General features: G+C 31.7%; 2 protein-coding genes across 4 annotated transcripts; one reads left to right on the top strand and one right to left on the bottom strand.

Moving 5' to 3' along the window:
* Positions 1-810: 810 nt before the first annotated feature.
* Positions 811-15,465, bottom strand: LOC143071477 (tRNA (guanine(26)-N(2))-dimethyltransferase-like). 2 transcript variants are annotated; one of them, XM_076245793.1, is made up of 7 exons: positions 15,339-15,465; positions 5,731-7,166; positions 4,675-4,765; positions 3,935-4,207; positions 3,323-3,407; positions 1,742-1,791; positions 811-1,060 (listed from the first exon to the last, which is right to left on the bottom strand). In XM_076245793.1, exons 2-7 carry the CDS (start codon positions 7,137-7,139, stop codon positions 878-880), a joined length of 2,091 nt encoding a protein of 696 aa, XP_076101908.1. In that variant the 5' UTR covers positions 7,140-7,166; positions 15,339-15,465; the 3' UTR covers positions 811-877. The 2 variants fall into 2 exon arrangements, with proteins under 2 accessions (XP_076101908.1, XP_076101909.1); XM_076245794.1 differs by having other exon boundaries at positions 923-1,060; positions 3,345-3,407.
* Positions 15,466-15,560: 95 nt separating this feature from the next.
* On the top strand, positions 15,561-21,984 carry LOC143071479 (phosphomevalonate kinase-like). 2 transcript variants are annotated; one of them, XM_076245795.1, is made up of 4 exons: positions 15,561-15,704; positions 18,215-18,278; positions 20,334-20,619; positions 21,801-21,984. In XM_076245795.1, exons 1-4 carry the CDS (start codon positions 15,619-15,621, stop codon positions 21,947-21,949), a joined length of 585 nt encoding a protein of 194 aa, XP_076101910.1. In that variant the 5' UTR covers positions 15,561-15,618; the 3' UTR covers positions 21,950-21,984. The 2 variants fall into 2 exon arrangements, with proteins under 2 accessions (XP_076101910.1, XP_076101911.1); XM_076245796.1 differs by lacking the exon at positions 15,561-15,704 and adding an exon at positions 16,175-16,242.
* Positions 21,985-23,454: the final 1,470 nt, after the last annotated feature.

Raw genomic sequence — 23,454 nt, 5'->3', positions numbered from 1 at the left:
AGCTTTTTTGTCACATTACACAAAACATATCTCCTATCATAATGAAAAAGTTGTTATCTTTATAATAAAAGTCCAAGAACTGTTATAAAGATAAAATGTGTTAGAACCAAAAATAAAATAAAAAATCTTTAGTAACAAATGTCAAAATTATTCAATCGCGTAATGGAATGAACTATTTGTGGATTCTTATAAATTCCATAGAACTTTTGGACTATTTTAAATCTCGGTCTATTTCTGATATTTTAGTCTTACATACTTTTAATTTTTTAACCCTGTATGCTAACATTGCCCATGTGAAATTTTAAAATTGTTTTTATAAACATTGTACGACAAAAATATGTGACATATAAAATTTTCTGACATCAGACACGCGAATCGTTGAATGTGTTTGTAGATGGATGTTTTTGTGTTCTGTTAAATTGTTCCTTTTAAAATTGTTACACGATGATGACTGCTGTACCCATATTTTGACTATTTTATTTATTATGTCTGTTTAGTTCACGCATCATTGTAAATATAACAGAATTTGATGAGACTGTCAACAAAGTGAGAGGTTTAATGCTATAAAACCAGGTTTAATCCACCATTTTCTACATTTGAAAATGCCTGTACCAAGTCAGGAATATGACAGTTCTTGTCCATTCTTTTTGATGTGTTTTGTCGTTTGATTTTGCCAAGTGATTGTGAACTTTCCGATTGGATTTTACTCTGAGTTCAGTATTTTTGTGATTTTACTTTTTTTTGTTATTTTAGAACTATAGACCAATTTGAAGGTTGACATCCTAACCAGAAAAATTGCCAAAACTGATATACTTAAATTAACTTTTATTTCATTGCAGACATAAAAACAGTAACAATCAACATAACACTTTGAGTTCTAATATCTTGGATATCCCTCTGGTGTTTGATGAGATGGTACACAATGCAGAAATTGACATTTATCTCCATAATTACACATTCCCCTTTTTATAAAGTGTCTGCATGGATCTTTCCTCCTTTCTTCAGGGTTTTTTGCTGTTATCCAAGAGGCCTGCTTTTTATGTTTAGGGCTTGCTTTTTCCTGCAAATATTTTAATCTGTTTTTATCATAAATTAATACACAATACCATACAAAAAAATGTCATTTTCAATATTCATTTTTTGCTATGATGTAATAATCTCCATTATATTTCAGATAATATGTTACTAAATACACAAAAAGCAATGGAGTCATGAAAAGTGGTTTGATAATTGAAAGGATGCTGAAACTAATATATAATTATATCACCATGTTCATCTGGCCCCTTAAATGGCAAGAGATAAATTCAATAGAATGTATTATAAAATATGCTGTTGAAGTTAAAGATAACTCCAATCACTTATAAAAACTATAGTAAAATGTATGCCAGTTATCTTTCTTGGTACTGCAGTAAATGGTAAACATGGGCATTCTGTGGATTAATTTATTTTCATGGGTATCATTTTTTGTTGATTGAGGGAAACTTGCCTTTTTGTGGATATTTGATTTTGTAGTTTTGCCAATCACTTAATACAAAGACTAATAAAAATTGGTTATTCATTGAACATTTGAATTCATGGTTCACCTGTACCCATGACCCCACAAAATTTGGTATTCAACGAATAATAAGGTGTGTCTACATAGCTAGTGTGTTATAAAATTTCAAGTTTGCACAAATCTTATGATTGACTTCTGCTTAGATGTAAATCCAATGTTTCTGCATCTTTTATAATTGTTACCTACCACATTCTGACAAGCACTATTTTCCTGATCTTGATCTGCTAACTCACTTTCTGTAAAATAATAAAGAAATATAACGTGTTATAAAAATTTTATAACTTCATGAGGGACATGAAAATAACAAAATGAAAATTTTTTTATATGAAAATGCATGTCTTCCAAGTTTCTTTCCTTTTCAAGGTAAAAAAAACTCTTTACTTTTTAGCAAACATTATAAAAGAATGTTAATTATAAATACCTAACAATGAATTTGATTTGACAAGTAAAATTAAGATGATAGTCTAATAACTTACTCCATAAAATCAATGCAACAAGCATTCTAAGAGTATTGCACGGTAATACATAGTCCCCTGCCAGTTAAAAAATTAATCTTTCAAGAAAAAATGTTAAGTTGCTCTTTAACCTTTCATGGTGTAAACTGTATAACAAATATCAAGTCAATATCTTCATGCATGACGAAAAAAAGTGTGGAAAACTGATCATTTCAGTTAATTTTCTAAGTCCAAGGACCATTACTATGCATAAAATCATTAGATCGAAACAAAATATGAACTTCATCTGTAACTTGTCATGAAAAAACTATAAACCAATTATCAATTCGATGTCTTTAAGCATGATAAAAAAAAATGTGGAGAACTGATTATTTGAGTGAATTTTCTAAGTCCAAGGATCATAAGTCTGCACAAAATCATCAGAAAAGAAAAACATTTGAATTTGATCTGTAACTTGTCATGATAAAAAATATACCAAATATCAAATCAATATCTTCAAGCACGAAAAAAACAAGAACAGACAGACAGACAAGTGCAAACCTGAAGTCCCCTTCAACTTCTTCAGTAGGTGACTAATAAAAGATTTCAATGTATGCCGTGTTGCAAATATTTTATCAATCCAAGGTACAAGGAAAATAACTTTTGAAAAAGGCACTTGTTTTTGTTCTTTAAAACTTTTTTTATCAATTTGAGAAATGAAGGCTTTAGAGCAAATGCAATGTGATTTCCATTACAGTTATTATTTCCATGGGGCTAAAATTTCAAAATATATTTGTTCAGAACTTATTTATGAAAGTTTTAAAGGCATTGCTGATATGAACCTATGATATAGTTTCATAAATTTCTGGAAGGAACTGAACACATGAAAATGCTAACAATGCAATTTTCTATATAATCAATATTTTCAAAGCCCATAATTCTTTAATAAATAATTGATTTGCACTGATGTTTGAACTCTTCGAATACATTGATGAAATAAATTTCATAAAAAATCTGTAAGGCAATTTCCATATAATTAATAATTCAAAGGGCATAACTTTTAAATTTATTGATTGACACTGATTTTAGAACTTGTCAAAGACATTCTAATATAAACATATCATTTAAGTTTATTAAAATTGTAGCACGTATTGTACACATGCAGAAGTGAGCTTTGGGTATATGGTTCAGTAAACTTTGAAGGAAAAATGTAGTGGAAAAGCAATTTTGACATTTGATTTACATTCAAGAAAAATATTTAATCAATTTCTTAAACTAATATAATGCCAAATTTTGTAACTATCCAATGCAACAGTCTTTTGCTTTAAATTACCACATAATTTTCTTTTCTTCACCTCTTCATTACTGCTATCTGACTCCTTTGCATCATTTCCTTCCTCTTCCTTCATCTGATCCTTCTGTTAAAAATTCAACATTCATTTCAATGCAAAGAATATTTTCTTTAAAATTATCAAATACATTCATTACTCGTACAGTAACATGATCATCAATTCAGATGTCTATAACACAAAATGAAATTTGTAAAGAAATACGTCTAAATTTTATGAATTTAAAACTAATGATTAATAACTGTATCATCATGCCAGTCTATTACTCCCATACAACTTTATAAACACCTGTTTTACAATTTAGTAACATGATAGGGGCAACATTTGGAGCTGGATCTGCTTATCCTTCTAAAGCAACTGCGATCACCCACGGTTTTGAGCAGGTTTCCTGGTGGTCAGTTTTTAGTTTTCTAACTAATGTGTTGTATACTGTTGCTTGTCTGTATAGTGTTTTTTTTTTTTTAAGAGTTTTTTTTTTTTTGCGATAGTGTCGTTTGTGTCGTTTTTCGGCTTTATAAGTTTGATTATCCCTTTGATATCTTTCACCTCTCTTTTAGCTTATTAAAAACTTATATATTTGATGAAAAAGAAATGACCTGTTTACTCTTTTTGCCTTGTAAATTCCTTTTTCTTTCCTCCTGTAACTCGTTTGACATGGCACGTGTAGCTTTTGGCTTGGGTCCCCAGTGTGGTTCAGGATTGGCCTGATATCTAAGCAGTCCATCTTTCCTTGATTTAGGATTAGCCTCGGGATGTTCCTCAAATGATACCTTAGTAGTACATTCTTTTTCAAGTAAGGTTTTTATTGCAGTATCTTCATATCTTACTGGTTTAACAGGATGATCTTTAACCCAAGTTCTGATAATGTCCTGTTGAATAAAATGCAAAACATGGTTACCGTAGTATGATTATCAATTATCAGCATAAAGCTAACTAATGTAAAACTTAACTTAAATGTTCCCATAAAGATGGTATCTAAATCATCTCAAATTCTACATACAAATAATTCAAAATATTCTATTTTCATTTGATTTTTGCTGGGTGTATATGCTAGTACTTGTAACCATATATATTTAAAGTTTTGACAATGCTTCTGGTGTTGTACATTTGTGTTTGAAATGCCTTACACAAGTTTTGCTTTTACATGTGAAGTTTTCCACCATAATTCTTATTGATAAACACTTTATGATCCCTCTATAATATCATACATTTATGTGTGTAATCAAACATTTATGAAATTTATGAAATTGATCATGGTCATGTACATTAAGTCATGTTGATATAGATAAATATTTTATTATTTAGAATATCTAATTTCATACATTCTAGGACCTACCCATAACACATTGTGAGGAGCATCTGTCTTGATGGAATTCTTCATAGCATGTGACAATGAAACTCTGTATCCTGCATTTAATAAGGCTGATCTGAATTGCAAAAGTTACAAAGCATTACAGACATGACAGATGAAAAGACAACCCATAAAATCATGAACATTAATCTTAATTGAAAACTTGATATCAAATGATTTCAATACTGGTATGTTAAAAATAATCAATTTCAATTATATACATAACCCCATAACTGGATCTCATACCTATACATTTCAAAATGAACTCAGGCTATATTCTAAATGGTCAAAAAGGTCAAGAATAGCATGACTGGTAATGGCTGTACATCCTTTTACATAGTTGGTACATTGTTATCTCGTTTTCATTTTTGGTTCTTGGCTCTTTCTTTTGGGTTTATGCACAAACCATTTGACCATGAAAATCAATACACAACCGGAAACAGTCGGAAATTCAACACAAATTGACAGAAAAAAGTTAACAAAGAACAAATAAAACACAAAGACAGTATTGTAGTCATTTATTTTCAACAAAAACTTTGTATTCAAGGATTTATGTAGGTTTGGCAATCACCGACGTAGTTTTGACCAGGAAATTCACTCCTGACCACTTTTCTCAAGCTTGGATTTTTCCTCTGGTCTCGGGATCTCGCTTATAAGTCGGTACCCCTCTCTGGATTCTGAATTTTACTCCCAAACTTCCGACTTATAAGCGAGTATCTACGGTATTTCTAATCTAATTTATTTTCTAAATTAAGCATTAAATTTTGATATTTAGGATTCAAATCTTCATTTTTTGTGTAAAGAATATCAACATGACAGTGAAATAAAAACATTGTGTATTATAATCACAAGTCATACATTGCCATAAGTATTAAACTATATAGAAACTTTTGATCAACATGACAGTGAAATAAAAACATTGTGTATTATAATCACAAGTCATACATTGCCATAAGTATTAAACTATATAGAAACTTTTGACAATTATTTTCTGTATAATTTGTTTTCTTTGTGATACACATACTATTAATACACACTTACCTAAACTGTATAAGTGGCATGGTTTCAGAATGCACAAACCCAAACAGTGAATCTAGCTTGAAGTAAAGTGGAACTTCTTGTAACTCTTCTTTCTGTAGAGTTAACATTCCCACAATTCTCTCTGATGTTTTCAGGGAATCTTTATTGTCATTGACTCTGTTTATAACCCTGTCAATAAAATCAATGTCACAAATAGGGTCTGCCCATATAGGTCCACCAATGTGATGCTTACTTCCGCAATGCTCACATTTATCTGTAACCGGAGGGCCTGTAGCTGGACTGTACTTGAAGTTACTTCCCTTGGTGGGTATCAAGGCACCAATTCTTTGTAGAGAGAATGACTTACACTCATTACAGCTATAAACCATAGCCATTTTACTAGCTGACCTTTTCACTTTACCTTGACCTGTGTGCACCCTAACAAAAACTCTGAAGTAAAAGTCAATGCTGAGTGAAATTAAAGGTACAATGTATCTTGAGTATCTATTAGCATGTGATTCTATACACTGTAGAATTATACGCAAACCCATTTCATGACATGATGTAGTTCTCAAGGACATTGCTCCATATTTAGAGTAACAAGTTTCACCTGCATTCCCACATAAAACAGCAGCATCTGTACATGTTATACACAGTAAACCCCCATCTTTAACAGCTTGAACAGTGGCATCCAAAAACTTTGAAGGACTTCCATAGGGGTCAAGGTCAATTACATCAAAATGGTCCCTGGGATTCCTATTTCTGTACATTACCATAGCTGCGTCATCACAGCTTGAACTGAGCAGTTCCTGAAGATTGTTCTTTTCAATATTTTTATTGATAAAAGAAACAGCATTTTCATCAAAGTCATTAGCTATAATGGAATTGACACCAGGAATTTCCAATCCAAATCTCACTGACCTCAGTCCTGAAGCTGATAATCCTTCTAAAATTTTAATTCCATTGTCATACTTCTTTCCAGGTTCTAACTCAACTTTATTTTCATCCTGGACCTTGTCAGTAGTGCCTATCTTTTCATTCTTGACAATAGCAATAGTTTCTTTGTTTTCATCTTTTCCATCAATTTCCATACAGTCAGTTTCCTCTTTGACCTTGGATTGTTTAGATTTTTTACCATCTGTAGGATTTGTTAACCTGTCTCTAGCAAACTGAGATATAACAGCAACTGATAGATCTCTGTTGAATTCCTGTACTGGGTTATAGAAAACATTCTTAGGATACAGAACCTCTGCTTTCCCTTCTTTGACAGTATTACATTCTATCAGAACCTCTGCCTTTTCTTCTTTGACAGTTTTACATTCCATTTTCTCTGTACTGCCTGGTTTTACTGTTGTACACATAAACCTTAATAGATCTTTTTGATACTGTGAGGTATATAATGGTCTACATAATCCAAACGTCTTGATCATTTCTTATATATTCCATTAGGAAAAGATCTGAAATAAAATGATAATATGATGATAAAAATAATGATTTTATGATGTTGGGAAACAAAATATTAAAACTTAAAGTACAATGTAATCATGATAACAATGCATGTGTAACATCTACCTCCTCTGGTTTTCTTTCTGATTTGCTGAATTCCCATTAGTTTTGTTGTATTTTCATAGTTTAAATAAAATCAGATGCTCCGTAGGTTGCAACTTTATACGACCGCATAGGTCAAACCCTGAACAGTTGGGCATGTATGGACACAACATTCAAGCTTGATACAGCTCTGAAGTTGGATTGTGAATAAGTAGTTGACACAGAATAGGTTTCTGACACAGAATGAATGTGGTCTAAGAACTTATAAAATTTGTTGAATTGGACATTTACCTATTAATACATTTGTAATACATGTAATATTATGGTCCAATGTCCCAAATCTAAATACATGGTTAGATTCAACATATCAAAGAACCCCAAGAATTCATTTTTTTATGAAATCAAATAAAGTTCAATTTTGGACCCTTAAGAACTCAATGTGGACCAGTTTGATAAAGGGCCCAAATATCAAAAATCTAAATACATGGTAAGAATTTAAATACGTGGTTAGATTCAGCATGTTCAGCATATCAAATAATCCCAATAATTTAATTTTTGATGAAATCAAACAAAGTTTAATTTTGGACCCTTTTGGACTCTAATGTAGACCAATTTGAAAATGTGACCAAAAATTAAGAATCTAAGTACACAGTTAGATTTAGCATATCAAATTACCCCATGATTCAATTTTCGATGAAATCAAACAAAGTTTAATTTTTGACCCTTTTGGCCCCTAATTCCCAGTGATATTGTTGGCTTTTTTCAAAACTACCTCTACCCTTGTTTATTGGGAAAATATGTGTCAATTTTATCAAATTGGGAGATTCATAATAAGCCACCAATTTGACTGGAACTTCAATTTGCAGATCCCCTATCAAGAGGTAAACCCTCATTAGAACATGTAGAAATAAGACCCCTTCTTGTCAGTGATAATACATAAATAGACCCTCAAATCTGCACATATAGTCATTTTAGGCATGAGCAATGAGTGTATTTCAGTTTGTATTCATGCACAATTACTACTAATACTGCACTTTTAGGGGGAAAAGTTATCTTAAGGGGAATAATTTTAAGCCATTTTTTTTTCAAATTGGGATTCATCTCCAGGGGAAAAAGCCTTTTTTCTCCAGTAATTTACGGCAAACAATATCACTGATTCCTAATTTGGGACCAAAACTCCCAGAATCAATCCCAACCTTCCTCTTGTGGTCATTAACCTTGTGTTTAAATTTCATAAATTTCTATTTACTTATACTAAAGATATTGTGGGAAAACCAAGAAAAATGCTTATTTGTTTCCCTTTTTGGCCCCTAATTCCTAAACTGTTGGGACCAAAACCCCCAAAATCAATCCAAACCTTCCTTTTATGGTCATAAACCTTGTGTTAAAATTTTATTGATTTCTATTTACTTATAGTTATACTTAAGTTATTATCTTGAAACCATCCGTCTTTGGATGACGCTGACGACCACATGATACCAATATACGACGTATAAAAAATATTTCAATGATATTTAGAAATCTTTCCTGAGCTAAATACATGTGTATTAAATTTAGTATATTATTTGGTGCATCAAATGTTGCAGGTTACTGTAAATAGCAACTGCTAGTTTTGACAATGGAGGAGGAAAGACTCATTTTAAAACATATTCAATCTCACTTTAAAAGACAAAAGAACAAATTTAATCAAACTTACCTATTTAGCCATTTTTATTTAAGAAATAATTCATGGAAGCCATATATTGTTGGAAATTTACACATGGCCTGGGCCGTGATATTCGAATTTTATCCTGAGCGTTACGAATATCACGGCCCAGGCCATGTGTAAATTTCCAACAATATATAGCTTCCATGAATTATTTCGATTCTAATAGGACAAATACGGTCATTAAAAAACTGAAGCGAGGGTGGGTATGCTGTGTGTGTGGCTGTTCTTTTTTACTCCCTGCTAGATAAAGCTCAAATATCTTTATAAATATGTAGCTTGCATAAGTTAGTTCGTGAATAATTGCTAGAAAACAAAATTTTAATTCTTTAAATTCTTAAACCCAACATTGCCCATTTTTAATTTACATGTTTTTCTCGTAAGCTTCCGTTAAATCCAAAGCTGACATTTTGTAAAGTTAGAACTAAGGAGCCGCCATGTTGACTTGCTGAAACGAGTAAATATGCGAATAATAGTGTTGGATAATCGTTTGAAATCACCAACCTATTATCTATTACAATCGGTTGACAGCAACCAACCGACTATCGGTTATAATCGCATCATAATACCTTGCAGTTTTTTAAAATGAAATCATGCATTTAGTCTCATTGTACATGTCTAATGTGTTTATTCCATATCATTGCAGAGTTTATATATTCATATTTGAACTTTTGTTTCCTTTTCATATTTTATTTAGCAATTAAAACAATGAATTAATAAGAATCAAGATTCAGATTGAACATATTTTATCCCATAATTACAACATTAATTACCAACAGTGACTCTAACATTTCTAAATTTCAATGGTGTAACTCACATTACAATTCAATAACATAGCTGTATAAACATTTGAATGCTTCTAATTAAGAAAAGATATATAAAGTTTTAAACTTTAAGAAATTTAAAATTAACAGAAAAAAATAAAACAATGCATTTGCATTGAAATATATACAGTAAACAAAGGGGATTAAGCCAATGTCTGTAAATTCGCATAGAATGCTTAAAATTATTCACTTTTGTGATCATTATTTTTCTGTATATTGTGTCATTCGTGAGTCTGAACTTATAATTGCAAGAATGCGGAATTATTACAGAGTTGAACCGTATCCGATTTGTGATTTTTATATTTTTCAACGGCGGACAAATTTCAGAAAATTTACAAAAATAAACGATGTCTGACGAGCAATTTGGAAAGGAATATGATGTTTTTGATGCTACAAATGGATGAAACATTAATAAAAGGCAATTTGCAAAACGTTCTAATGAAGCAAAGAAATTATTTTGTCTAAAATCAGAAGGATTTTATGTACCGGTATTGAAAGAAAGTATTTCATACAAAGTTATTAATTTTAAATAACATTCCCTCAATCTGTATTATAGTCAATGCTTTTGTCACGTTTATAAAGAAGGAAATTGGTTATGTCTTTTAATTATAGGATGTTTGACATTGTTATTGTCATCGACTGATATTTTTTGTTATAATTTGTTTGACTGTGCATATAAAATGCAAACCGCAAACGGACCGGAAGTTGATAAGTTAAAGGTCCGGAAACTTAAACGACAATCGATTGAACAAAATCCCAATCGATTATCGACATCGCTAGGCTCAACCAACTGATTTCCGACTTATTCCGATCATCGGAACAACACTAGCGAATAATGCAATAGAATAGAAAATAAAACAAAACCTACCTCAAAAAATCAGTTTTAATACAATATCATTCGAATTCCGATAATTCACGCAGCAGAAAACTTTCAACTTTAGCGGTTTCATTTGTATGACGTCATGTTTTGAAATGACTTAAATGCGCCAAAAAGATTATTAGACTTTCGCGGAATTTTAATTAATTTTTATTTTGTTGATTTTTCTGAGCTCTTGTGCATTACTTCTTTTTATTATGCATACGAATAAGAAAAAAAGTTATTTTGTCTTTTTTTAATTGCCCTTTTTAAAACAATAAAATCGGCAGAGGGTCTGCAAATAGGATCCAATACATGTAGATTTACGTGGCAAGTATATTGTAACAGCCATTATTATGTATATCTCGGAGTCTGCTCTAAGTATATTTTATCGAGAATTTTATCACAGGGCCATAAAAAAGAATAGGTTTGTTTGCCCAAACGCTACCTACCCAGAAAAAAGCTGCCTGCTCAAATTCTTTTATTTTCCTGATTTGAAGAAGTTTTTTTTTAATCAGATAGGCATGAAGACTAATAAACACCCGATACTTCAATTTCTCTTTTTGAAAAAAAAAAAGAAAATGCCTACCTACCTACCCACTGTCTCAACCTTTGGGTAGGGTTTGGGCAAACCAAAATATTTTTAATTGTGGCCCAGTGTTGTTTACAAAGCTAAAGAAGCACGTCATATTAGAATTTATGTCAAAAATATGCATCACTAGAATAATTGTTTAGAAAATCAAAGCACCAAAGGGTGCTATAGGCAGTTAATCAAAAACCCAAAGGCAAAGTTCAGATAAATAGTGTAAAAAATTAGTCAAAATATTTATCTAAGGCATTGTTCTCAGCTATTTCTAAAGTATCAAATACCATGAATAATGCTTGTACAGTAATGTTTATGTTATGCAATCCTACCACTTTCAAAAGTTATTTCCAATTTATATTTATAAAGATTCAATGTCTGAGATTATACACATACACTGTCCAATGTTAGGGGAGAGTTTTTTGCCAGTTAAGATGTTTAAGCCGCCACATTATAAATGCACCTTTCCATGCATTTGAATGGGAGCATATAGTTGGAAACCCCCCCCCCCCCCCTTTATCAAATAGCTGGATCCGCCCCTGATACTGATAAAAAATAAATATTATTATTCAACAAATGGTGTATAACTTGAATAGTTTTACGTATTAATGGTTTTGATGTTCTTAAAGATACTACTCAAGATTAGGAGTGCCAAAGGCGAAAAATATAGTTCAATGGTTTCACTTTTTTAAAGTATTTAACTGCACACCTTCCCTTATTACTGTCATTATACTTTGAATCAATTTGTTTAGGATGAAAAACATTAAAACTTGGGATGCGTTTTAAACGAAACTAAAACAATATCAAGACATAAATTTCATACAGCTATACAAATTGATACATCAAAAGCAAAGTTTGCTAACTGTCACTTAAATACTAAGAACTTCTGTATGTACACGTATCAGTGGAGGACGTAATTTCGTTCATCAAAAATGTGTCGGACTTTAAAAAACACTTACTGAATTTGTAGAAATTGTCATTGTAAATAAAAAATTACAGTAAATAAATTGTATGTAATAAATGTATGTATTGTAAATATAAAATAAATGTCTTCAACTTTTATTATTAGTACATATTTCTAGTCCCATCGTACATTACTGTTTTTCATGTAACAATAACGCAATGTATAGCCTCAATAATTATTGTTACATTTGTAATTAAACAGGTCCTTACCCAAACATGCATTCCGGCATTTAGTCTCCAATGTAACAGTAATATTCTTTATTATTGTTACATTTACATGTAACCGTAGCTAGTGCCATTTTATTAACATGATTAACGTCTCAAATTATAACTGAATTAAAATATCTTGATTACGGTTTAACTGTCTTCAATTACTAATATCATTATAAAAAAACATTTATTTAAACTTTAAATAACTGTAATAGTAGGAATTAAGAAAAACTTGTTTGTAACTTCAACTTGTTGAAAACATAAACGTTTCTCGAGCCTTGTTAGTCGTTATAACCTTTTTATCGTATCATGCGATTTCTTTTCACATTATTTTCATGGGGAAATCGTTTACCAGCATAAAGTTGCTGAAGGAACCGCATAGAACTGATTCAAGAACACTTAACGAGTGTTTAAATGTGAAAAATTATAAAAAGAAACATTATAACAAAAAAGTCGTATTTTTCTGTACCGGAAATCGAAAAGTCCTTGAAAATCAAAAACAAATACGGTGTGATACGCGTCACAGATTCGGACTTAATATTTTACAGAATATGCGACTTTGTAAGTTAAATAATGCCGTCCTTTAGAAAACAGTTATTAAAGTTTTAATCTCAATATTTATTGAAGCACATTGAGGTAAATCAAAGCACGTGTAGCATTATGTTACATTGTAACACCAAAGCGAAACAATCTTAAAATGACCTTGACATTGACCAATCAGAAAACTACAATAACAACAACTTTATTTGACAAGCATGAAGGAGGTCATTTGCGAGATAACGGAATAATATTAACAAGAATACAAATGAGCATACATTTGAGATTACTGAATTAAGATGATTTAAATAATCTCAATCATTTCAGACAAAAAACGAATAAAATGATTAATAATAAAGTACCTATGTATCATCAGAATCCTCCCAATTTAAAAGGTACGTAAATTCCGTTTTCTATGTAATTTAAAATTGCCGCCAACTTACATCAGCTGATTAATAGACTACTGACGTATGTAATTATACGTATCGATAACAAACAATATTCATACGACTTTTGCCATTTGGGAAATGTAAACGACTCATCTTTATAGAATTTCGGCGATCAAATATTTCATACAATTGTTCTTTCACATCTTAACCAACAGCACAGGGAATAAAAAACTATAGAAGGATTTCTATCGAGCACTACTTCCTGTGTGCAACTTCAAAACTTTTGGGAAAATCGACGACCATTTAACGTTTTTATGGTAATATTTTTTTTATTCCAGAATAAAAAGTATGAAAAAAGTGTCCAATTAGTTATAAATAACATGATAGCCAGCCAGATAATAAAAGTGACACATATTTCAGCATTTATTGGGTAGCACATAAATCTAGGGTGCTCGCATAAAGCAGCTTAACTGCTTAAAAATAGAAGGGTTACATGAAGTACAGCTATGTTGCTTGCCTGTCAGTCAGCCCAACTTCAAGACTGTCATGTATTGTTTTTGTCAATTTTATTACAAACCAGCAAGTTAAAATTAGGCCTTAAAATTAATAGGGTTCTTACATCATGTATATAATACATGTAAAATGATTGTTCAAAATCCATTCATTCAAATTCTATAGACAATTCTTTGTATACATCCTTAATACATAAAGATGAAAAGAGGTTGACTTAACTCAGTAGCAGATGCAGAACTTTTGATTTATTTAAAGGGGGGTGGGGGTTGACTGACCTACATGTAATAAGGGGGCCTACTTCAGTCATGCTTCAGTAATTCCCAATATAATCAACAAAATTTTCCCCAAAAAAGGAAGGGTCTAGGTCGCTGGGAATCTGTGATTTTACGTAATGGCGGATAAATTTGCATATAACTGTACAAGTGTAAATAAGTCTAGGCTTCAAAAATCAGTTAACATTGTGGCAGTGGCACTTCAGCGCAGACCTTTGTACTTCAGCATGAACATCAGACTTCAGCGTCCCACCACAACTATGAGTCCTACGCATATATGTTGCCCTCAACATGTAATGACTTACTATTGTGTATCTGACTGTCAATGCCATTGTCAATGGCAAAATGGGGTTGCTGTCACCATAAATAAAGGCAACAGTAGTATACCGCTGTTCAAAACTCATAAATCCATGGACAAAAAACAAAATCGGGATAACAAACTAAAACCGAGGGAAACGCATTAAATATAAGAGGAGAACAACGACATAACACTAAAATGTAACACATATAGACAAAATCCCACGAGAATAACAAATATAACATATATATATAACATCAAAACCAAATACATGAATTTGGGATAGACAAGTACCGTGACACGTCTTATCGCAATGTGAATTTACACTCAAAAATAAGAGAAAACAAACGACACAACGTTATAATGTAATACACACAGAAACGAACTATAATATAACAATGACCATATTCCTGACTTGGTACAGGGCATTTTTAAAGGAAAAAATGGTGGGTTGAACCTGGTTTTGCAGCATGCCAAACCTCGCACTTTTATGGCCATGTGAAATATAACATCAAAATGACAACACAGGACTACAATATAAATAAATTGGAGAACACAATTGACAAAGAATCACACGAACAACAGCCAACAAAAGGCAACAAGTTCAAAATTTTAATACGCCAGAAGTGTATTTTGTCCACACAAGACCTATGTGTGACGCACAGATACAAAAGTTTGAAAGCCGAAACGAGTACAAAGTTGACCAGCATCGAGGACCAAAAGATCAAAAAGGTTGTGCCAAAAACGGCAAGGGTTTTCCGTTAAGTTACCAGAAAATCCCTATAATTTAGAGTAATTTATACTTTTGCAAACAGTAAATTTAATAAAATGACATATTCTTTTATTCGCAATATTGTCATGATATATGTTCCGACCTGTCTTTGTCACACTGTAATAAAACAACTATTGATTGTATAATGCAGTCACTTACCATTCGTTTCAATAGTAAACTTTAGAAGTGAAGAAAAATTAGAAATGTTCTGCAATATCCGGAAGCATGTGGAAACATTTAAACCTAAAACCAAATGCGGAACACCCCTGCTCGATATAAGTTGAGCGAAAGATTGTGTTATGTTCTTGTTTTGAAGTCTTATACATTTATACCATGAAATATTTTACGGATTATAAGTAAAATGTGTCTGTTTTCCATTTGAGACAGAACTTGTAAAATTTAGTATGCTGGAGGTTTTCAGATTTGTACGAATTTTAGTATGGATAAAATTCCGGAAAAAGTGTTTGTTATTAGTGGTAAAAGGAAATCTGGAAAAGACTATGTGGCATCATTAATGTGTAATAGGTAACATGATTTAGAATTATAAAAAGATAAGGATATGGACTGCTTGACAATAAATAAATGATATACTCCAGCATGACCTGAGCACCTAGTGTGAGCCCCCTTTTTTCCCAGTTTTCAGTGTAAACAACCACAGGTCACATTGAAACCTTCAACAATAAGGAAAATGCTTAATGTATTGTAATCAATCAAGGTCCAGACATGTCAACATATGAAAAGTTAAAAACCTTCATGTTAATTATCAAAGTTGATAAAATCATTCACCAACGATTCAAAACAAGTCTGCATGAGGAAAAACAGCTTTTCAGTAAGAATTGCCAAATTATGGAACAAGTTAACGGATAAAGTAACAAAAGCCCCATCTATAAACGCATTTAAAAATAGATTAGATAAGTACTGGGAATACGAAGAAATCTATTATTCTGATTTTTATTGAGCTGAAATAACCGGAAGCAGCAACAGAAATAATAGAGATAACAATCAAACATATGAGTTTGGTGGAGAGGAACCGTGAGGATCCTGTACCGGAAAACATCATTAAGTATCATTAAGTAAGTAAGTGGGAGAAATAAAAGGAAGTCAATAGGTATAACATGTAAAATTTGTATTGCCTGTTATCTTGGTTATAAATATTTTTAATTTTCGCTAATGTGCAATGGTCTATCAAACGCATGATGGCGAGTTTAAAATTATACAGATTATTTCGAGCAGTACATATAATAGTTAGTTACTGTATATAAATCTACATTCATTATTTGCTAGGTCTGTCCTTAATTACAGTTGCATACTAAATGAGAGATCGTCCACTTTGATTTTCTACATGACTTTTTTGTGGACATTATAATTCTAAATTAACATTTTATCTGTACTTTGTTCCTCTTATAAGATCATCGTTTACCGTAATAATAATTATAAAACGGAGAGTATGTCTGCTAACCCGTATGTATTCAGTGGCGGATCCAGAACTTTTCCTAAGGGGGGCCCGCTGACTGACCTAAGTGGGGCCCGCTCCAGTCATGCTTCAATGATTCCCTATATAATCAACCACAAAATTTTTCCCACAAAAGGGGGGCCCGGGCCCCCCCTGGATCCGCCTATGGTATTTAAAGAATGTCATGCTCCACCGTATACGTAAAAAGACAACTTTTGTAGATTTAAAAAAAATTGCTACAGAAGGTTAACTTTCCACCAATCAGCTTAAAAACTTGGAAAACTGCTTCTTACATACAAGTTGTCTTCCACATCGACATATAAAAAACTTTTTAAAAAAATTGTATAGACCATCGCACCTCGGCGTTACTTTCAACAAGATAGCGTCACAATGCCAAAATCGCACTTCAGTGTGATAAAAAACGCACTTCATCGTTCATCATGTTCATGGTCAAACCATCGCACCACCTCAGCGTGACCATCGCGGTTTCAGAGTACCATCTAAGTTCAGAGTCCTACATACATATATATACCACTATTTTTTTATATTTTTTTCATATTTTTTTATACGATGGTAAAAAAAAAATTTGGGATCGTATGATGTCATCATCAACTGCAGGTTCAGCGTCATCTGCGTCTTCATCCGAAGACACATTTTTTTTTGGGACAATAACTTAAGTTTAAGTAATGGATCTCTATAAAAAAAATTAAGAAGGTTCAACACCACAAAAGGAAGGTTGGGATTGATTTTGGGGAATTAAGGGTCCCAAAAGTGGCCCAAAACAAGCATTTTTCTAGTTTCAGGATAAGAACTTGTGTATAAGTATTTTCATTGCTCTGAACAAATACCACAATATTTAATACCACAGGTAGAAGGTTGGGATTCATGTTGGGGGTTATGATGCCAACAGTTTAGGAATAAAGTGTCAAAAAAGGGCCAAAAACAAGCATTTTTGTAGTTTCCGGACAATAACTAGTGCGTGAGTGTATGGATCTCTCTGACATTGTACCACAATATTTTATATCACAAAGGGAAGTCTTGGATTTAGTTTTGGGGTAATTGCATTGCCTCAAACATGCAGAAATAAGGGGCCAAAAACAATCATTTTCTAGTTTACAGACAATAACTTGTGTTTAAGTGAATGGACCTCTTGAAAATTTTACTACAAGTTTCCATACTACAAAGGCTTGGATTGAGTTTGTGGGTAATTGCTCCAAGGAGGGATTAAAAAAGTGTTTTTACTGAACTAGTACACAATTTTATTTTTGGGGGATGGGTTCATATTTTTTTTCAAAATTTTTCAAATTTCAAATTTTTGAAAAGATTCAAGAAGAAAGAAGAAACCTTCAATTGCACAGTATTGTGCAATACATTTGTAAGACCTTTGACCACACTTTTTGTGTGTAAGAAACCTAAATTATGTCAAAAATTTGATCACAATCCAAAGTCAGACAGTATCGATTCAAACTTGAATATTGTGTCCAAATTTGTCCTGTTCAGGGTTCGACCTGTGTGGTCGTATCAGGCTGGGCTTAGCAAAGCAATTTATTACTAAAATCATGAATTTTCTTTTTAATTTCAGAATAGGAAAACATTTGTGTAGCAGTGTCCAGTTGTCTGGTCCATTGAAGAAACAATATGCTGAGGTATGTTGGAATTTGACATTAATCTGCATTTTTATGCTCTGCAGTACTCAATATTGAGTTTAGCTAGCCATATAAGAATCAATTTTTTATAAAGCAACTGTTGACGAACTTTGGGAATGAGTATTATTTAAGGTAGATCAGAGGTCAATATTAAAATTGATAGAATTCTTTAATAGTTTGCCGTATATAGTTTACATCATACTTTTTTTTTAAATTGTAATTAAAAGAATTGGTCAAGTCTTTTTCAAGAAACATATAAAATTGTTATATTTTGTATAACATAATACATTGGTAAAAAAAAAGAAAGCCAAACCAAAAAATAAAACTTTAAGATAATAAATGAAAAGGTAATTCACATAAATGTGCTTTCAAAATTTATAAAGATATATTGGAGTCATGGGACTGGTTTTCTTGCTAAAAATAAAATGAGTAACTTCTCAACATTCTTTTATAAAAGTAAGGTTATCTGAATTTTCTCCCCTTTAATGGCAAAGTTTAAATAAATGCATACCAGTAGAACCATTCAAAAATGTTTAATAATTTTTAAACAAGTTGTAATAATAAAATGAAACACATAGATTTTTTTCATTTAGATGAAAAGTATTTAAACATGTATAAATAGGTAACAATTTGTATATTTTATTAAAGGTCAAAACCAATTGTCTTTTGCTACTCAGTAGTTAAATTTTACAATCATTGATCGTGAGAGGAATTATCAAAGAATTAGATGTGAGAAGACATCTGATCAAGCTTACTATTTTTTAAAATACCTTGTTCTCTCCAGTATCTTAAAAGTTCTGGGAAATGGTTATCTTAATTATCTATCCCCTTTCAGAGTTATAGTATCAACCTTCTATAAAAGGGTAGTAATGCCCTTTACAGTCAGGTGTCATACGGTCATTTTCAGCTACAGTTAGCGTCAAATTTGTTAAAATTTTACTGTGATGTTAAAATATCCTTATCGTGATTCGTCAGAGGACTCAAGTAATTATCGTGAGCATCATTTTTGGAAAAAATTTAACATCATCATGATGATGCGTCAAAATCAGTACATTTTATCGTCATACACCAAAAATTACTGTCATGACTGTTAACGTCATTTGGCAAGAAATTTTACCAATATTCGTCATGAAGGTACCCCTTAATACTAACCTGATATAAATCATCTAAAAATTGCAACAATTGTTGAAAATAGGCAAAATTTACAGGGAGCACAATAAAAAAAATTGTCAAATGCTCTAAATAGCCTAAAGCTAACAGAATGAAGGAGGCCAAACAGCTTTTTTTGTGCAGAGGTGTAAATTTTTCCACTAATGATAGTACAAATGTATGTAAGCATCTATTCCTTATAGAATTAATTATGAAAATAAGAAGATGTGGTATGATTGCCAATGAGATAACTCTCCACAAGAGACCAAATGACACTGGAATTAACAAATATAGGGCTAAGGCAGCAACCATTTGATTTTCTGGGGGGGCTATGGATTTTTTTTCTGGGCAAACTTTTTTTTGCGGCGAAAAACAATCTATTTTCACGACAAGTCGAAAACAATTTTTTTCTTTCAATTTTAGCATTACATATAGTGGCAGCTGAGGGGGAAACAAACAATTTTTTTTTCTCAGAATTAAAAACAAATTATTTTTTTCTCCAAAAACTGGAAACAAACTTTTTTTTCCAAAAAAATCCATAGCCCCCCCCCCCCCCCCCCCCCCCAGAAAATCAAATGGTTGCTGCCTAAATAGGTCTCTGTACAGTGACCAACAATGAGTAAATTTTATTTCCTGTTCAACCCATACCATATAGTCAGCTATAAAATGTCCCATATGCATGTAGCTCATATTTTTTTAACTACATAATCTTTCAACCACTAAAAGTGACTATCCCAAGTTGATGGTGTACTCCTATTGATTTTCTATAGTAAACATAAGAGTATTATTGTCAGATATTGTAATAGATCACATACAGCCTTGGGAAAAGGATTTTAAGTATGATTGTCAGAAGTAGGCTTTGTATTTACATGGGGTTGTCTCATCAGAATTGTATTTTTCTTGCAGGATCATAACTTGAATTTCGAAAAACTCATGGATTCATCAGAGTACAAAGAGAAGTTTAGAATTGATATGATTAAATGGGGTGAAGATAAGCGTACAGAAGACCCTGGATTCTTTTGTCGTTTAGCAACATCAAAAGCAGATTTGAAGAAAATTTGGATTATTACTGATGCCCGTAGGAAAACAGATGTGGATTATTTCAAAGAAAACTATAATGACAGAACATTAACAGTGAGAGTATGTGCAAAGGAAAGTATTAGAAAATCCAGAGGGTTTACATTCACACTAGGTAATAGTAGTTATCATGGACCTTTATACTACGCTCATAGATTATAAATATGTACTAAGGCAGAAGTAATTTACATTGTTTAATTAATTTTTGCCTTTCACAAACATTGTTTGTAGAGTACAAAAAACAGGGAAATCATTGAATTGTACTAAAATAATCTTTTGCTAGATAACCTTGTTTGAAGTAGATATAGGAAGATGTGGTATGAGTGCCAATGAGACAACTCTCCATCCAAAAAACAATTTATAAAAGTAAACCATAATAGGTCAATGTACACCCTTCAACACGGAGCCTTGGCTCACACTGAAACTCTCTGTTTTGTTCAATCAAAGTAAAGATATATGTATTTTATCAATCATGATAAAAAATTCCTGTAATATATATCTATGCAAACATTTGCGTTCGATTCCAGGTATAAAAAATTAAAACAACAAGGGCAACTGCAAACAAGGCAGTTTGAGTTAACTGGTAAACGCATATCTTGCAAGAATAACATAAAGACCCCAAAATAATTTTAATAAGGAATTGCATTATTTTCATGTAGATTCTAACAGGATGGTTCTTTGCAGGAAGAGATCCAGGATTTTTGAAAAGGGGCACAATTCTAGTAAATGGATTTTTTTACAGTTTTTTGCAAAAAGTTATATATTTTTCAATCAAAGGGGGCTTATTCTTTCTCTGATTCTTTGTCAATTTATCCCTTTCTGCGCCCATTGTAAAAAAAAAAATAATCAACGTGTGGTTCATTTGATCTCATTGATCTTCATTGGTTAAAATCTGATTATTCTTGCTTTCCTCTGAATTTCCTATTGTGACGGCATGAAAAAAGGCGACCATGCCTGATGACGTCACATAGAAAGAACACATCTTTTTGCAGATCATTCGAAAAGAAGGTATACGTTTGCTGCATATTGTTTGAAAATCGTTAGAGAAACAGACTCTACCATCAAATCTCGTGTAATACGATATTTATCCACTCTCGACAGCTAATTTTTAAATATTTTAAACCCTTGGCGAGCCTCGCATTTTAAATTTGAAAATTTAACTGTCTTGAGTATTTTTTAGGTTAAAAAGTGTATTTTAAATCTTACAAATATAAGGATGAAATATTCCTTATGAAGTTATGGAAAAAATATTATAACAGACTTTTACCAAATTGTTTTGTACTATTTATATTACAGGTGTAGATGATGCAGAATCTGAATGTGGATTAGATGAAGGAATCCACTGGGACTATTTAATCCACAACAATGGTGATCAGGATCTATTAGACAAAGACATTAACCATTTAGTGACAATTGTACAAGAAAAACTATGTGATGTGACATGAGAAGTTTCTATTAAAATAAATCAAATTACACAGGATTATAGAGAAGACCTGTTCTTCTACCCTGAAGACTTATTGTGGTTATTGTTTTCCTTCCTTTAGGTTTTTAGTTAGGCACATCAGTTAACTTGACATTGAATGCATTTGGCAAATACATGTTTAATGTCCATTTTTGGTGATCTTATATTGAAGATCTAGTTTCTTCAAATTTGTTCCCACATATTCTTCTATTTATACATCATGAGAATTTATAAAGCTACCTGTAACCCAATACATATAGATATATGTACATGTATGATTGAAATTCAAACAATAATGCATATGATTACAACAAAAACAAGAGTCCACACACACTTCACTCATAATAATTGATATCATGGTCAAAATCTTTCAGATAAAGATTTTACTATAGTGCCTAATAAGATTTTGTGAGGTAGACGAAATTGACCTTAAAACGATCGTGTTGACTTTTTGGGTCCAAACATAGGTAGATCGGACATATTTTGACGTTATATAATGACTTCTTTAGTTTGGGATTTATTGTAATTAGTATGTTCCTATGAGACTGAAAAATGATATTTTTTTTGTAAGATTATAATATGTTTACCTGGCGTAGCCGTGCGTAAAATGTATGCTGGCATTATTCTTCGAAAAATGACTTGTTGATTGGAATAAAACTTCTTATTTCTAAACTTTTTTCTGTTTTTCTCCGCAATTGCCTATTAAAAAATAATCTATCTACTGTGTATTTGGAGAAAATTGTGAAAATAGGAGAATTGGCAATTCTTACCTTCCGTACCTATACTTCCATTGATAAAACATAACATGGACTCATCCAGTGTCCAGTTTGAAGGTCATTTTACTTACTGTCACATTCATGCACGTTCTGATTTAACCAATAGTCATGTACGAAAAGCATAAACAGTTTGAAGGTAAACTAGTAATAATTTAATCCAATCAAATTCCGTAATTTTCAATAACAATGACCGGTCCACATCAGAATAAGTAATAGGGGTAAACTGGGTAGGGAGAAAATGTAAGATATTCAAAGTTTATTTTTTTGCAATAACGAACAAAAATTTGTCAAACCAAAGTTTTGCTATCATTTCATAAGGCAGCAACCATTTGATTTTCTGGGGGGGGGCTATGGTTTTTTTTTCTGGACAAATTTTTTTCGCAACAAGTCGAAAGCAATTTTTTTCTTTCAATTTTAGCATTACATATAGTGGCAGCTGAGGGTGAAACAAACAATTTTTTTTTCTCAGAATCAAAAACAAATTATTTTTTTCTCCAAAAACTGGAAACAAACTTTTTTTTCCAAAAAAAACCATAGCCCCCCCCAGAAAATCAAATGGTTGCTGCCTAAACATGTCGTTGTGTGTTGGTACAGTTTTCGGAACTTTCATGTATGTATTTAAGGCAATACAAAGTTTGGGCTTCAAAAGTCCACATAATTATTGACTTTATACAGAAAATTCGTCCTTTTAAAACATAAAATGTTTCACAAA

This window comes from Mytilus galloprovincialis, chromosome 4, assembly GCF_965363235.1.
Source record: "Mytilus galloprovincialis chromosome 4, xbMytGall1.hap1.1, whole genome shotgun sequence".
NCBI classification, from domain to species: domain Eukaryota; kingdom Metazoa; phylum Mollusca; class Bivalvia; order Mytilida; family Mytilidae; genus Mytilus; species Mytilus galloprovincialis.
Note: the sequence above shows the minus strand (reverse complement) of the source record. Positions and strands in the feature narration are given on the sequence as shown.